The sequence below is a fragment of the Hermetia illucens genome, chromosome 1 (genome assembly GCF_905115235.1).
Source record: "Hermetia illucens chromosome 1, iHerIll2.2.curated.20191125, whole genome shotgun sequence".
NCBI classification, from domain to species: domain Eukaryota; kingdom Metazoa; phylum Arthropoda; class Insecta; order Diptera; family Stratiomyidae; genus Hermetia; species Hermetia illucens.
Window position 1 is genome coordinate 13,314,376 of NC_051849.1, and position 17,657 is coordinate 13,332,032.

Below are 17,657 nucleotides of genomic sequence, written 5' to 3' on the forward strand. Positions count from 1 at the left end.
TTTTCTTGGTCGACCTGTCGCGGGGCCTGTCACCAAGAGAGATCGGGTAGGATTTAGCATAGTAGAATACCTCCAACTATACTCTATTTATCTCTTTCCCTGATCTCAGCATTTTATTTTTGTTTTACTGAGGATAGTACAGAGTACGTTGCCTCAAACCCTCCTCCTTTACCTGGGCTTGGGACCAGCATACTATGTTAATAGCATGGCGGAGTTGCTGCAAGCTTGTCAATATTAGTCGTTAATGCTTGGGGATTATGAACTTTTAGTCGGTAATGAGTTGCTAAGTTGTAAGTACACGCATGGCCTCCGGTTTAATTATAGGTAAAGTTGCGTGAATGTTGGCGAACAAATGTCCTTTCAGCCGTGACGCTGCCAAAAAGTCATCCTCTCACTTCTTGTATGAGTGTTTATGAACGGCCTTCAGAACATCTACAGGGCAGGGCTTGATACATCTTGTAGGATACGAACCAAGGACTTGCGGGCCTCCACATGGGCAAGCCCATTTAATGGTTGCTCCTCCGAGCCGGACACCAGAGCACTGACTTAAAACAGGGGTCAGAAGCCAGGGCATGTATTTTGTATTTTTCGGGAGTTCAAATGATCTCTGACCGAACAAGTCCTCGTTATTTCCCTGCCTAAAAAGGTGATGCACGTGAGCAAGGGTGTGATTACTAACTTTAATGATCAAGGGTGTGACTCTGCTTTTCTTAAAGGATATAAATTGGGATTTGGCTGTGTTGATTGATAGGCCTGATCTATGGCATTCATCAATAAAGGGATTAACCTGTCGTTGCAGACATTTGGAGGTCGAACTCCAATTATTTCCGGTTGCCAAAATAGGAATCGCATATTGGAAAATTTCATTACTATCAGAACATTTATTGTGCAAAGATGCTGTATAAAAGTTGAGCAACATTGGACTTAAACCGTATCCTTGGGGGATGCAATTGTCAACGCTATCGAGGCCTAGTTAAAGGCATCGATTGGACATTATCCTTGACACCCATAGAATCATTTCAGCAGGAAAACGGAGACGTGACATTATGTCACACAGAGTCGCAAGATCCATCTTCTCCTAGGCATTTTTTAGACCCGACACCACTGCCAAAACCTGCTGACCCCTTTCCTTAGCTATCGAGGTGTGCAAGTGGACATCAATAATGCAAGCAGACGTAGATTTACCTGTTGAATAGGCGTAAAAGTTGGCTGGCAGGACTTTATATTCATCAATTAATTTATTGCTACGAACCTTGTCCATCGAATTTCATAGTTTGACAAGTCTGGGGAGTCTGTACTGCCCAGTTAGATAATCAAGATAATCAAGATAATCTTTGGAACTCAAGTCACATCAAGGCCTGTCACTAAGATCGTCACGAAATCCCTTCATGGATTTTCAAAAGGATATAACATCTTTTGCCTCAGATAAATCAGACCAAATTTTACGCCAACGCTTCCGCTTCGTGTTCGAAACCACCATTGACCACAGTCGTTTGGCCTCCTCAAAAAGGAGACAGTTTGTAGTGTTGGACCTAATCCTAAAACGCCTACAAGCAATTTATTTCCTTTTAAATTAGAACTTAAGGTCCCAGCAGCAACTGACTGACGCAACTGACGTATTATAGTTACATTGAGATGGGTTGAGTTGTTTCGAAAAGAAGTTCAACGGTTGCCAGGTTTGGTTCACTCGTTGGTGATGAGTGGCACTTACCGCTGTGTCTGAGGCATCGATGAACACGGCTAGGGGCGTATCTGGCCGATAAAATGCCAGCAGTTTTGCACCAAGAAGCTGTTGTTTGGCCGTTACAAACGCATGGATGGCCAGAATTGACCACGCAATTTCGTGGGAGTCTTTGGTTTTGGGCCCAGCGAAGTAAGCGTTAAGAATCGCATGGTGATTAGCAGCCCTTGGCAACAAACGACGATAGAAGTTTACCATGGCCAAGAACCACCGCAGATCCTTCACCGTGGTTGGCAGGGGAAGTTTTGTATCGCATCGCAGTGGACTGGAGTATCGGAAGGGAATTAGCTAAGCATTCAGACGGCTGTAATGTCCGCATGGCCTCCATTCGCCGTTTGGCTTAGGAACCAAATGAAGTGGAGAGCACTAATAGCTATTGGATCGTCTGTTTCGACGTTCTATTTCATTAAATCCTTGAACTTTGCAGCATCAAGCTTCTGGGGTGAAAGAGGACGCACCTTTGAGAAGATTGGAGAGCCGGTAGTGTTGATCTGGTGCTGCATATCGTGCCTAACCGGTTGGGAGGAACTACTTTCAGTAGTGATGTTACGACATTTTCGGAGAAGCGCACGAATGCGATGGTCGGCAACGTCCTCGAAAATAATTGAAAGAGTGTCGTTTGCGCAGGTGTAAATTTCCCCTGACGTCTGTAAAAAGGTTATGGGGTCTATTAAGGCCTGGTTCTCCACCAACAGCCCATAGTGACACATAGCTTATAGCCATAGGTGCGGATGCGAGAGGAGTCCGCGGCAGCCAATCATAGGTTCGGCGGCATTAATGTGTTCGGACGGGGTACCGGTAGAACCGACACCTCAGCGTACGTGTCGACCAGGAAGCAACGCCTCCTCAGAGGGCCGAAAATTGTAAGGCGACATGGGGTACGGTCACCTAGCGTCAGCTCATTCAGCAAGTAATTAAGCTTCACCTCCTCACTTACTGAAAGTCGCCGTATCAGCTGCTCTTTTAGACGGATGTGGGTGCAGTCCTCTAGCACGTCCGAAACTAAGCCGATGGTCTCCTTGTCGAGACCGATGAGGGCGTGGTTGAAACGCAAATTGTGTCTCCAATGGGGGGGGGGGGGGGGGGGGGTTGTTTTTTGTTGTTTTTCAACCGACAGAGAAAGTTGAACGGGTTTTTTTGGTGCTCTTCCTCGGCGACCTTAAGGCACTTTTCTCAGCTTCGGGTGTCCGCTTTGGTTTAATTGCCAGCCCCTCCCGTGTTGGACGGGATGTTGCTTGACGTGGCTCATGTAGTGGACCAGCGAGGTAACGCGTTACAAAGACGTCTAGTTTCGAATTTATTGCTCCGATCATTATGAAATTTGGTGAGAATATTCTTGAGACTTAAAGAGTATGTAATAATTTTTTTATCGATTTTCCCGGCCACCACAATTTTATTTAACCCTTTAATGAAAACTCCAAAAAAAACACATTCACCCAATAAAACTCAATTGTCATAGGACTCAATTTGCACTTCATTGTTTAATTAATTAACAAACTTTACAATGTTATGGGTACTGGCATTTTCAGAAAAATGAAATCGCATTCCAAAGTAAATCATCGTTTATGCCTTCGGTGGGGGTGGCATAGGGCAGGATTTAAAATATTGTTTGGCATTGTTGCACGCTTCATTGTTCTGCCACTTGGAATCTGGACAATTGATGAAGGCTTCGAGCATTGTGCAACTTGCAATGATATCCGCCATTGCATTGCAAGGGATTGGAGGCATGTTTGCTGGTGGTTTGGCTGATGCCATTCTTTCCTTAACTGGGAAAATATAAAATAATAAATAATACATAGTTTTTTTTTTCCGGACAATTATGAATCTACGCGTAATTAATATTCGCAATAAATTTGATTGAAGGGTGGGCATTAGGGGTGAAAAATATAGTGTGGTGGGTGGTATACGTATGTAGGGCAATATTGAAATCAACCTTTGGAAGAATACTTACTAATTTTATCACACTTGGTCAAAGCTTGTTCAAATGGTGCGACAAATTCAGGAATGGCTTTGAATTTTTCAGTTAGTATTGATTTGGCTTTGTCTAGTTGAATTTGTCCGTTTACTGAAAGACCAGTTTCGTTGAACATACACTCTCCAAAGCACTACAAATATAAATATTAAATCTAGAATTAGAACGTAATTGAATCATTAATTCCGTGGTAGACTAACCATTGCGACTGGACGAGGCATACCAGCAGTAGCGGCTGGAATTTTGCTCACGCATTTGGGTCCTAATTCCGCGAAGACTTGATTATTACAACATTGTTGAATATTCTGGAAAGAGAAATTTTATTATTTGAAAAACAAATAATATCATACATCCAACAGATTCTAAACTATCTTTTTCTGAAGAAGGATGTAGTTGGTTTTGAAAGCTTCACTTAGCTCTTGGAAGGGCTCAAAGTTGGCTATAAAAAGACCAGAATGAGATTTGATAGGAAGCGAGAGATTGTCCGCGTGGAGGGCCTTATCTTTCCTGAAGTTTGCAACCCAGCAAACTGGGAGAAATGGGCGTTCCGAGGTGAGTTTGGCCATAGTTTTCCTGTGGAGACCGCGGATAAGTATGGACATGGTTCTAAGGGATGGAGGGGTCCTTGCGATGGCGTTAAGCCTTCGCTTTTTTTCTGAAGCCGTGGTCCCTCGTGGACGTTTTTCTTAGAGTCGACTTTAGACCCTTTTCTTTAACCGACTTTAGCATCTCCGGGAGATTAAAATTATACGCAATGATTGAAAGAACTGTCTCCTTCCTGGACTTTAAGACGCTAGAAGGAGAGGAGCCACTGACACTTGGCCGCCAGGGAGAGGGGGGCTGTTCCCTTTTGCTCTTTTTCAGCCGTTGGAGAATTTGGACGGGTCTCCTTGGTGCTACTGCTCGAAGACAATTTCTTTGCTTCTACGTACCGCTGGTGGTGGAGGCTGGGCGCAATTAGGTTCTGCTGCGAATGTGGTGCTCTGCAAAAAGGAAGTTAAATTAGGACTGATAGCGGGAGATAACAGGAAGGTACTTACAACGAACACTCCAAAAATAAACACACTCAATTCTAATGGATGCATTTTGATTTCTGTGCAGTCCTAACTCACTATGAAACTCACAAATGTTACTGAATGACGAGCTTGTTAGGTATCTTCCTTTTATATCTATGAAAATTATCAAACAATTACTTTCCAATTACTTACTCAAATCTGACGAATATTTTGATATAAATTTCCCACTTTTGTATCATAATTTGGTCTGGATTTATTATAATTTAGTGGACACCTCTAAGCTAATGCTGACAATGTACTTTTTATATAAATAATGATTATCAGTCATTTGCAAATTGTTTCAATGTTAGTGGTATGAACTTACATGAGTAGTTTGAGGATTTTTTAGTTATCCACACGAGTTTTGTGAAAAAAAGACATTGAATTTCACGGTTCAGCGAGTCCTTAATGTAATATGGTGTCATGTTTTTACTGGAGGCGAAACGAAATATAGAATTTCGTGTAAATAAGTTTCTACTTATTTACACAAATCAGCATCCAATTATAATTAACTACTATTTTTGGCTGCAGTCTGGAAATCATCTACTTTTCGCTTTTTGTTAGAAGAAATATAGCAAAAGCTGGATCTATTATACAAGTTTCCATCCAAATGTGGCGTATCTTAAGTTTTAAAGGCATTTATAGCAATACAATTTAAAGACACCAGGATGATGTGTAGCTTGACTAAAGAAGAAGTATGTTTAGTTTACTGTGGGAGCCGCAGCTCCGAGCACTCAGGCTCTACTATCCCCGTAAATCGCTTATTCAATGGCTTCCCGCCTATTCCTTTAGCGAAACTGAGAACATTCTCCAGAGGCAGAGAGTGTACAGATTCTTCATTGAAGAAAACCTGGCTAAGGTGTCTTGGTCTGAGATCTGAGGAGGCCGGGCAGCTGCATAAAAAGTGCAGGACCCTCTCTTCCTTCTCCCCACACTGACTGCACACAACCGAAACCACTCCAATCTTTTCCATAGGGCAGTTTAAGGAGCAGTGTCCCGTTAAAAGCCCTACTAGGGTTTTCATGTTCCACTTCTTAAGGGACAACAAAAATGCCGCGCCAGTGATCCTAGGCTCTTTCACAAGGATTTTCGCCTGCCGGCAAGAGTCCAAATTTCTCCACTCGGCTGCGTGATTCCTTGCAATTTCACCTTTCAGAGTAGACTTGACAGTAGATGGTCGGATTCCAAGAGCTGTTTCTGTGGATCCAGACCCTCGGCGAGCCAGTCTGTCAGTCTCCTCATTACCAACAATGCTAGAGTGCCCCGGCACCCACATCAGGAATGTTTCGTTCAGTCGGCCAAGTTTCAGCAACACCTGATGACAATTCCCCACCAACTAGCTTGATATGTCGTTGCTGATATGCGTCCGACTGTCGGAACAGATTCGAATGGTGCGACGCCTCCATTTTTGTCGCAGACATTCTTCTCATCATCATCAACCGCGCAACAACCGGTCTCCGGTCTAGGCCTGCCTTAATAAGGAACTACAGATATCCCGGTTTTGCGCCGAGGTCCACTAATTCGACATCCCTAAAAGCTGTCTGGCGTCCTGACCCACGCCATCGCTCCATCTTAGGCAGGGTCTGCCTCGTCTTCTTTTTCTACCATATATATTGCCCTTATAGACTTTCCGGGTGGGATCATCCCCATCCATACGGATTAAGTGACCCGCCCACCGTAACCTATTGAGCCGGCTTTTATCCACAACCTGACGGTCATGGTATCGCTCATATATTTCGTCGTTATATAGGCTACGGAATCGTCCATCCTCATGTAGGGGCCAAAAATTCTTCTGCTGCCAATAAAATGGCATATATCTCCGCCTGCAATATGGTCGTCATTTTTTCGAGGGGTCGGGCCAGCTCTATAATCGGATTCCCCGAGAACACCCCTGCACCCGATCCGCCCTTAATGACTGACCCATCGGTCTGTAATCTGAAAAGACTCAAGACTCTTTCGGTGATTACGACAGTGTATGTCTTTTCAAAGGCGAGTCTGGAAACCATATAATCGGTCGGCATCAGGGCTACCGGATGTCTGTCAAGGAATTTCCAGGCGCATGACAGTGTTATTGGCCGCCTTTCCACGCCCCAATGGTATCGAGTCTAAATGCGTCATTGGCTGCTTTCCTTTTCACCTCCAAGTGAATGGGGGGTAGATTTGGGATAGCTTCAAGTGCCGCAGTCGGCGTAGTACTCATTGCTCCAGTAATACTTAGGTAACCAAGCCACTGAATCTGCGTTAGCAGCTTCCTGTTGTTAGCAAAATTCAGTCTCGGCCACCAGACGATGTATGCATAGATCGAACTGGACCTGCAGACTTGTATCTTAAATGCCCATTTTACTCGTTTCAGTGATACTGCTTGGCATGCCAGATTCCAGTCTCTGGGTTGAAGGTTGTATGCACCTGTTGGCCCCGAGATTAGATTTTGGATACTGCCTGGAAAGTGCACTTCAAGCAAATGGTTTGCCGTTTTTTCATCACTTTCTGTGTACCTCCCGTTCTGTAAACGTAAATAACCCAGTTTCCGGCTACGTTCTTTAACCAGAATCCGGTTCAGCTTTGAGGTTGCCTCAAGAGAGTTAGTCTCTTCGCAAAAGCATCTCCATAATGATCGTTTAGCCGATCTTATGCTCTTCTTTAGAGCCTTCTGTGCCTCTTTATAGCGGTTCCAGCTAGCGTCCGAATCACATTTCAGAGCACGATTGACGAGCATCCTTGTCGTCCTCCTCGGTTTTGCCAAATCCGAGTTCCACCACGGTGTTTTACCATTCCTTGGCATCTTGAGTGGACAGCTTTCTTTGAAAGCTTTTCTCATGCTAGTTGTGATCATCTGGGTTGTCTTCTTAATTCCAGCAATTGATTTGATGTGCTTTCCAAGGATCGTGATTCGGGCGCTCAATTCTATTTTATACATTACCCAATCTGTCTTCCGCAAATTCCGAAATGGAGTGGGTCGAGGTGGATCGATGCCCATTACGAAACCAATGCGTCTGTGATCTGAGAGTGTAACATCGTTTTTCAAGGTATGCCATCGTGATGTCGATGACCCCTCGCCTGACCACGTTGAAAAAAGTGAGTTCATTACCCAAATTAAGAATCCGCAGATCGGTTCCTACCAGATACTCCAGAAGTAGTCTCGGCCCTCTTGCATTGATGTTAGAACTTCCCCAGCATATGTGGTGAGCGTTAACATCACATCGTGCTGTTACTCCATCCTGGCATATTGGATAGCTCTGATGAATGTTCCACTGGGAGTGTCTTCTGCGTCATAGGGAAAATATGCAGAGCACCATAGTATCTCTTTATCTCCCTGTTGACTTTTTATGGTTAGTTTAGCCGATGTGGTGTCGCTATCACATAGGTCGTTAACCAAATAAGCTTGAAAATATTTTGAGACTACCATACAGGAGCGGGGTTGATCAAGAAGAAGTATACTATTATAGTGAAGGTTACCTTCTATCCACGGCTTAAATCAAGATTAACATTTTTATTGTCTATATTTTCCGGAGGTACAAATAGGTAGTCAAAAGATACTGGTACATATATTATCATTGTGAGGGATTTTAAATCATTGAAACCATCTCTTAAATGGCAAATCGTTTCGCCGCCGAATCATGGCAAGACATCATGTTGTTGTGTGGGAGAGCTCTGGCTGTCTTCCCCTTTTCCAATCACTTCCATTTGCAATCGCGTCTTTCTCGTCTCTTCTGCCTCTTTCAGTCTACATTGAATCAGCCTACCGTGTAGTCAATTTTGTTCCAGTTCTCGTGTCCCATCCCCACTTAGGCCCTCCCTCAGGGGTCGTCAGCGACCTTTAACGGTTCGTTTACGATATGGGGAGTGATGTCCCCGAGATGTACGAGTAAGTAGTTCTGACCACCTAGCTGGAAGTATACCTGAATCTTAAGTAGGCCTTGAGAAAGTCTCTCGGTGAAGAGCGAATCGTGAACGATCGGTACACGTTGGGACACACTGGGAGTTTCCGCAGCCGACGACAGCTTTCTGTCGACGTCGATGGGGTGATGTGAGCCTAGCTCTACCAAGATGGTAGTTGTGACATGTCCCAGGAACCAGCCCCTTTGGGATCCTGGTCGGGTGGTGTGCTTTGAATGGATGTTAGTAGATCGCGTTGCCGCGAGAGAGCGCTGATCCGTCCGTGAGTTCCAGGATCAGCTAAGCTTAGGTCAGGTCTCAGTGAACTGGGGTAGGGGATGTATGTCCGAGGGTACATCCGTTTCTGACTATTGCGGTCTGCTCCCTTGCACACGATGCGCTGGTCAAATTTTCATGGAGAATAAATTTAATTATACAAAAAACAATTTAGCGAAATAGCTGGAAGAAAGGAGGAGCTGACTGTGTTTGACACCGGGCCCCCAAATAAAGAGAAAGCCTTACCAAGTGGCGCGACTGTCGATAAGGGGATGGCAAGTTCAATACCCTGTAGTGTCCCCGTTAGAAAAAAAAGCCTAGTTAGAATCGCTATTCCTGAACAAGAGAATTCGAACACGAAACCAGTAGGAGTTTGGTCGACCGAAGAGGAAAGGATCATCAGGAAATGCTGTCGTCAACATTCCTCTACTGGAGCGTCAGCAAAGGCATCAAAAACACTGGAACTGAAGGAACTACTGTATCGCATTTCCTTCAACAGGCGAATGTGGAGAGCAGCGGAAGACGATTGGATAACAGAAATAAACGCACTTCCCGCTGGAGACTTTATCCAAGTAGTTTCTAGGGACTTTTTGGTGGGAAAAGACAGGAGAACAGCTTGCCGGAGATGCGGTCAGGTAGGTCATCAAGCGAAGACCTGCAATGAAAGTGAAAGTTACGTTCTCTGCAAGGATCGTGGCGCGTCTGCGGGTTCGGGATGGTGTCCAATCTTGAGGGCGGAGCAAAAAGAGGCTAGGGTGCGAATAGCATGATCCGCATTCTACAAATTAAGATGCACCGTAGTGCAACCGCTCACCAGCTGCTAGCTAATCAGCGAGCAACACCGGAACATGGACCCGCCTTTATGGCATCTCGACTTATCGGTTATCGCTGCCATCTGGGTTCGGGACGAAGTTCGACTTTGTGTTCTTTCCGAATGCCGAGAGAATGGGTTTGTCTGGATTTGGTGTTTAGGGATAACGTTTTTTAGCATTTACCAGATGCTGAATGAGACGATACCGGACTTTGGTGCCGGCTTGATGTCCTGGAGGACGCGATTCGGGCACGGAGGGGCGAATCTTGCTAGGTGGTCATTTTGATATTAGCTCCGTTGAATGGGGCATGCCTCAGTCAGACTCCAGAGGAGAACGGATCCTGGAAATGGCAGCGAGAACCGGGCTCGTAGTTTTAAACACCGGATCCACGCCAACGTTCCGCGGCCAGGCTGCGAAGGAAGCATCCCTGACATCACTATTGCATCGGAATCTCATGTCATAAGCTCTGCCATTTGTTGTAACGTTTACACGTCAGCGAGGAGGCATGCGCCATAAAGGGAGAGTATAGATCAGCAAAAATGAGACCCCGCAATGCGATGAAGTAAAGCTGGCGGCTGATAGAACCTAGTCAACGAGGTGAATGAGGACCCCCGGGGACTTGGCTATAACCTTGCCACTCGAAAAATTGGGGCTTGCGGAAGCCCTGCATACTAAGTACCGACCAAATAGACCGTATTGTGCAGACATTATTCCTCAGACATCCCGTATGCATTGATGTCAATAGCGCGAAAAGCGTCGAGGATTCTCCCCTTTTCACAATGAGAGAGCTCCAAGAAGCGGTTCACACCATGAAAAACAAGAAGGCGCCGGGTTCTCATGGTATTCCGGCGGAAATTTTTAAACTGGTATTCCGCCAACGGTCAGACTTGTTGCTCGAAGCGTTCAACGCTTGCTTGAAGGAGGACGTTTTTCCTTGTCGCTGTAAGGTAGCGAGATTCGCGTTGATCACCATGGGAAAAGAGGCGCGGATCTCTGGGACGCCTCCTACGATCGTTTACTGAGACTCGATATGCCAGAAGAGTCGCGCCTGGTCGGTTATGCCGATGACGTTGCGGCATTTGTTCTCGGACACACTGTTGAACAGGCGCAAAGCAGACCTGGCATATTGATGCGACGGGTATGCGGATGGATGACTACTCATGGTTTCAACTTTGCGCTGCAAAAACTGAAGTAGTCACCTTGAGCAGAAAGAGAATCCGAACCCTACCTCCCATATCGATCGGCGAGTTAACTATAGAGTCAAAACCTGCAGTTAAATACTTTGATTTAGTGCTCAATTCGAAGATGAGCTTCTTCGAGCAAATCAAAGTAGCAGGGCCCTTGAATCGGCTAATGGCGAATGTTGGGGGCCTTATATCTATTAGGACACGCATTCTGATGGGAGCGACGCAGTCCTTTCTGTTCTTTGGCACGGAGGTATGGGCTGATGCCCTTGACAAGGAGGTGCATCGTGTCTGCTTATCGCACTGTTTTACAACCGGCCGTGATGGTGATCGCGGGAGTGATCCCCGTTTCCCTCATTGCCAGAGAGCGCAAAGCTATCTACAGCTGCAAAGGCGGAAAATTAAGAGAAGTGATTGCCCGTGAAGAACGTCAACGCACCTTTACAGAGTGGCTGGAGTGCGCGTCTCATCGACAATTTAGATCTATGGCTGAACCGAACGCACTGTGAGGTTGATTAGTTCCTTACCCAAATTCTAAATGGGCATGGAGGTTTTCAGTCTTATCTGCACAAGATTGGGAAGGCACGATCTTCTGGTTGTGTTTAGCAATGGAGTGGTGGACGACGCTGAATACACTTTTTTCTTTTGTGAAAGGTGGGACGGCTTTCGTCAGTAGCTTTATGCAGACACAGGGCAGCTCTCTCCAGGCAACGTTGTCAGAAAGATGCTGAGGAGCGCTGGCAGTTGGAGTCGTGTTGCGCATTATGTTCGGGTTCTTCTTATTGCAAAGTAGATTGAGCTCGACCGGTAGAAGGACCGGAGGGCTAGGGATTTCCTGAACGAATAACTCCCTTCTTCTCCTCTCCAACCGTTGGTGAAAGGAATTTCCTGGCTTGACGGGAGATCGGGCTAATGATAAAGATCAGCCAAAAAGAGACTCCGCAGTGTAATAAACAGAAGCAAAACTCGCCTCTGGCAGTATCTGGTCGACGAGGTGAATGGGGACCCTTGGGGACTTGGTCCCAAACTGGTAACTCGCAAAATCGGGGCTCTGGGGAAACCCTGTTCACTTAAAGCCGAGCAGATGGACAGCATTGTACGGGCACTATTCCCTGCGCTTCCCGTATGGGCTGATGGCAACAGCGTGGGAGGCGCCGAGGACGATCCCAAATTTTGTTTATAAAAGAGTTGGAAGTGACAGTTTTCTCAATTAAAAACAAGAAAGCGCCCACACCTTATGATATTGCGGTAGAGGAATACAAACTGATGCTCCAACAATGGCCAGACCTAGTGCTCGGCGTTTACGACGCTAGCCTGAAAGGGGGCATTTTTCCTTCTCGATACAAGATGGCGAGGTTTGCGCTGATCAGTAAATAAAAGGCGACCCTGATCTACCGTTTGCATACCGATAACTTTATATGCTTGAAACAGCCAGGAAAGGTTCAAAGAGAAGTTGATACGCTGAAGCGATACGTGCCATGGAAGACGTATCCCAACATTATTTTGGTATTAGAGGAAGAAGATCCTGTCATGCAAGTCGTGGATGCCGTTCATCAAGTGGAGGTACACAGCCGCCGAGCTCGAGGGATGATGCTCCTCGTGACGCTTGGTGCCAGAAATGCCTTTAATTTCGTAAGAAAGAATGACATCTTAGGCACACTTGACAATATTTTCCATGTGCCAAGGTTCTGCTGAGATTCGAAATGCCCGAAGAGTCGCGCCGGGTCGGTTATGCGGACAACGTTGTAGCACTTACCGTAGGACGTACTGTTGAACAAGCGCAAAGGGTAAGCGGATAGGTGGTTTCAGCCTCGCGCTGGAAAGAAACTAAGTAATCAGAAAAAGAATCCCGACCCTGCATCCCATATCGATCGGCGAGTTAACTATAGAGTCAAAACCAATGGAATTCACGAAGGAGGGTCCTAGGGCCGGACCTCAAGAAAGTTTTCTATGATAGTCTACTTAGACTCGACATGCTACGCTTGTTGCCGGACGATTCTGTCGAATAGACGCAAAGCATATTGATGAGAGCGGTAAGGGGATGGATGCTGCTAGTTTCAACCTTGCACTGGAAAAAACCGAAGTAGTCATTCTGACTAAAGAGAGAATCACGACCCTTGCGTCTCATATCGATCGGCGAGTCGATAATCTAGTCAGAACCAACGGTTCAGCACCTTGGACTGACGCTAGACGCAGTGGCGGATAGAGAGGGGGGGGGTACTACCTCTAGCGGATGACGTCTTCTGATGAGTACAAGAGGATCTTTGTGGATGTTGTTTGCCTACAGCACTTTTTATGAACCAACCGTCATGGGGATCGAGGGTGTAATTTCCATTGCCCTCCTTGCTAAGGAGCGTAAAGCTATATACAAGTTTAAGGGAGAAGAGCCAAGAGAGGTGGATGCTGGTGACAAGTGAGTGGCATCTCTATTGGCAAAATGAGACAAGACGCAGATTGACTGCACGGTTCATTGGAGACTTAGGGGCGTGGCTGAACCGGAAGAGTGGTGAGACTGAACAAGATTGGGAAGGCACGATCTCTTTGATTTTGTGTTTCGCAGTGGGGTTGTGGGACGACGACCATCACACTTTTTTTTCTTATGGAAGGTGGGATGGGATTCGTCAACATAGGGGAATCCCCTCCAGACAACATTGTCGCGCATTACATTCGGGTTTTTCTCGTTGAGGAGAAGGTAGAGCTCGATTGGTGGAGGTGCCGGATGGCAGGGGTTGCTTAAACTGAAAGTTCCCTTCCTTCTTTTCCCTCCTAAAAATTCAACGAAAGAATTAGTATTTCGCACATATTACTCGCTCAGCGAGATGGTACCAAAGGAACGAAATTAAAGTTAATTCTTTAACATCAGTTTGACCTTTCCAAAATAATCTTCAATGATTCCGAATAGCGCGTAGTTAAATTGATATCCAATTAATTACATACCTAATACTCAGCTTGTTCAATTATATCGTATATTCACGCTCTAGGCTTGCAAATTTTGCTGCATTGTCCAATTTTACCATGAAATCGGTCACTACTGAACCGTGTTGGAATATTCCCTGTAATTAAGGTCAATTAATCAAAGAGGAACCACCTCCCATCTGTCCGGCAGATAAAAACCAAATCCAGGAAATCATTGATTCGCTTTATATTTCGGGGTTACTGGAATCTCCCCACAGATAATTAAAGGTTTCTGCCCTATTACCATTTATTGGAGATCCCTTTCGTCCACCGCATTCGTTTCTATTGCAAATACATATTTTTCGCTCAACGGATGTAGGTGCCGGGAAGGCAAGCAGGAGTTTTATTCTGATGAGCTTGTAAGTATCCTCGGAGTTCAAGCAGTTGTATCATACATAGATATATGCATAAGTATCTAGATGTGTTTTCACCTTAGTTGAGTTCCCTATACAAACTTACGTAATTACTTCATACGTTCAACTGTGGACTTTCAGGAGGTTGGAGTTCTTTTTGAAGGTGCTCTCTGGGTGGTGTTGGCCCCAGTTATGGTCTGCTCCTTTTCAGCGCTGTACAGTTTATCCAGGACGTAGGTAGTTGTGTATTATTGCACACCATATATAAGTGCGAATAGCAGTTACGTGCTGTATTACGTAATGGTTTGATGGTCATGGATTTAATGGCCAACATTACAAGATGTTATCGTTGCGTGTGACTAGACTTGCTGCTTACTCTCTTGTGTGGAAAAGCACTAAAAGACAATTGCGTACATGGCACTTGTTAAACTATATATTACTTGGGCATTTTTATAGGTAGTAACCAATAAAGGATACTTCTAAAGATAGGGAAATATTTGGAGAGCAAGACTTCATTTGAAATGATATTAACCGTTTCTTTTTCTCCCCCTGGGACACCACCTTGTCGTGGTGGGGGAGCCTCTTGTAGTTTATTACTACACTAAGGGTGTCCAAAAATATGAATATGGAAACGATGGATTTAAACTCTCCAAGTGGTAGGAGCAATCATGTCGCGGCCGAGGCGCGGATTTTGGAGGCCTCACCACATTCATATTCGCCTACAGATCAATCTGTAGAAGGCATGCTTTCCGACTCAGTGGAAAGTTTGCACTTGGTGCCTACGGCGAAGTTAGCCAAAAAGGAAAGTACGGAAACTCTCAAATTGCGAGAAACTGGAAATCCGACTACGGCCGGCTCGCCCGCGGTACTACAGCACAAATCTATCCACAAGCGGAAGAAGAAGGCCCGGCGGAAGGGAACTTCGGCCACTAAGGAGGGGGGACTACAGGCTGAATCCTGCCTGTCAGAACCTTCTCCTTCATCCTTACCGGGAAGAGCGGAAGAACGAGAAGCTTGTGACGTGGACGCTACTGATTTAACGCCGGTGTGTGGAAATGGATCCAAGCGGTCCGGACACCGTGAACCTGGAAAGGCCCTAAGCCGACCGCAGAAGAGAGCACTGCGAAGGAAGATGAAGCACCTTGGGAAAGAAGGACATGGACGTGGCTGTACCACTAGGCGCGGTAACGCCCAGAGAAATCGGACGCAAGGAAGCGGAATCTCCGGCGGAAGGTGGGGATAAACTGGAAACCCTGGTAAGATCCACACTGGACGCACCAGACTCTTCTGTCAGCGGTAATGTGTGCAAGAAGCGTAAGACCAACACATCTGCTGTGGCCAACGCTTTATTGTGCTCCGCACCAGGGCTTATATCCACGCGTCTCGCGGGGATTAGGACCGGTGTGCCCCCCGTATGGGGGCTCGCACTGAGGAAGGGACTACAGAGTGAATCCTACCTGCTAGTAGCTTCTCCTACACCTTCCAAGGAACAGGCGGAAGGAAGGCAAGCCAGAGACGTGAATGAAACTGACTTGATGCCAGTTCGAGTGATCGAATCTATGCAACCCGGGCACCAATTAAGGTGCTAAGTGGAAAACAGACGAATGCTCTGCGGGATGAGATGAGATCTTTCGTGGGTGAGAACATGGGAATTGCGGTACTTCCAAGTACGGCTTTCCTCAGAGAAATCAATCACGAGAGGATCGAGTCTCTGGCGGTACGGTGTGGGGGAAACCCCGCCATACGCGGACTGCAGCATACGCTTCTAACTGTTTACCATAAGACAATAGACTAAGTTTATGTCGAAAAACATAAAGATTGGTCAAATCAACCTGCAGCATGCCAAAGCTCCCTCCTACCTGTTGGCAGCGAGAATGACAAAGCTACAGGATTTCCCCTATATCTTTCTGGTGCAAGAACCGTGGGTTCGATTTAACAGAATTTGTGGCATTGGATCAGTAAAGGGGGCTAGGATCTTCTACGACGAAACATCCATAAGATCGAGAGCTTGCGTCCTGATGTCAAGACGGTTAGAGGCAACTATGCTGAGACAATATTGTTTCCAGGACTTAGCTACGGTCATCATACAATACCACATGAAAGGCGAGAGGAAAAACATCATAGTTGCCTCCGCTTATTTACCCTATGATTCTTTGTATCCTCCACCGACGCAAGAGCTTAGGGATCTGGTGGCGCATGCAGAATCAAGTGGTCTCGAGCTCTTAATAGGTTGAGATGCGAATGCTCAACATATTTGTTGGGGCAGTAGCAAATGCAATCCAAGAGGAGAGAAGCTATTTGATTTCATCACTTCAGCTGGTCTTACGACTGCAATCGTAGGGTGCACCCCTATGTTCATGGGACCGAGAAGAAGCGAAGTAATTGACCTAACAATCTGTACCCCAAAATTGTTAGAGTTGATTACAGACTGGCGAGTGCTAGACGAGGTCTCACTGTCAGATCATCGATATCTAGAATTCAATCTGACTATTGCGGGCGAACAGTCTGCAGTACAAAGACGGAACCCTAGGAAAACGGATTGGGCAAAGTTCAATGAACTTCTTGGCAATAAAGTACAGTTCCCTAGGCGACTAAGGACTCCTTTGGTGCTGGAAGATGAATTGAAAACTCTGAACTACACACTTTTAGAGTGTTATGAAGAGGCTTGTCTTATTTCGCGAGGCCAAAGCGGTAAAACGGTTCCTTGGTGGAACCGAGAACTGCAAAAACTCAGGAAGTCAACCAGGCGACTTCTAAATCGTGCTTGCAAAAGTAACAAGGACGAAGACTGGTTAAATTTCAGGAACTCACAACGTGAATATAAGAGGCTCGTGAGGTGCTCGAAACGAGACTCCTTTAGAGCGTACTGTGAGGAACTGGAAGGCGAAAGGGAGACTTCAAGACTGTGCAGAGTCCTCAAAAGGGATGAGTCGGCCAAGTTGGATTCTCTTAGAAAACCCGACGGTACTTTCACGAGCTCCAGACTGGACTCAGTATAGACCCTCCTGGAAGTGCACCACTTGGGAGAACGGGTGAGAGAAGTGGTAGGGGGAGAGTTGACGGTTCTTGCAACCCCTTCAACACGCAAGCGTTGCAAGGGGAACTGGAACACTGCGAAAGCGGTTGTCACCCATGAAAAGGTGAGAGCTGCCATACTGTCCTTTGAAGATTTCAAAGCACTTGGCATGGATGGCATCTATCCGGCAATGCTAAAGGAGGGTACGGAGCATTTAGAGCGACCTCTAAGAAATATTTTTCGAGGATGTCTTGCTCTGGGCTACGTGCCTTCTTCTTGGCAACAGGTTAAGGTAGTTTTCATACCGAAACCTGGGAAAGATGACTATTCTAATCCAAAGAACTTCAGACAGATCGGCTTGACTTCATTCTTGCTGAAAAGTTTGGAGAGACTGGTGGAGCGTCACATTCGTGGAAA

The 17,657-nt window shown here is 46.0% G+C and overlaps 1 protein-coding gene across 1 annotated transcript; it reads right to left on the bottom strand.

The window, feature by feature from the left end:
- Window positions 1-3,224: 3,224 nt before the first annotated feature.
- On the bottom strand, window positions 3,225-4,842 carry LOC119646539. The gene is made up of 5 exons (XM_038047010.1): window positions 4,754-4,842; window positions 4,646-4,696; window positions 3,914-4,018; window positions 3,693-3,846; window positions 3,225-3,507 (listed from the first exon to the last, which is right to left on the bottom strand). The coding sequence occupies exons 1-5, from the start codon at window positions 4,796-4,798 to the stop codon at window positions 3,305-3,307; spliced, it is 558 nt and encodes a 185-aa protein (XP_037902938.1). The 5' UTR covers window positions 4,799-4,842; the 3' UTR covers window positions 3,225-3,304.
- Between the last annotated feature and the right edge of the window lie 12,815 nt (window positions 4,843-17,657).

Coding starts and splice junctions, on each gene's coding strand:
- LOC119646539 (XM_038047010.1), bottom strand. CDS start 4,798: ATGCATCCATTAGAATTGAGTGTGTTTATTTTTGGAGTGTTCGTT. Junction 4,697..4,753: donor TTATTTTTGGAGTGTTCGTT/GTAAGTACCTTC, acceptor TCCTTTTTGCAG/AGCACCACATTCGCAGCAGA. Junction 3,508..3,692: donor GACCAAGTGTGATAAAATTA/GTAAGTATTCTT, acceptor ATATTTTCCCAG/TTAAGGAAAGAATGGCATCA.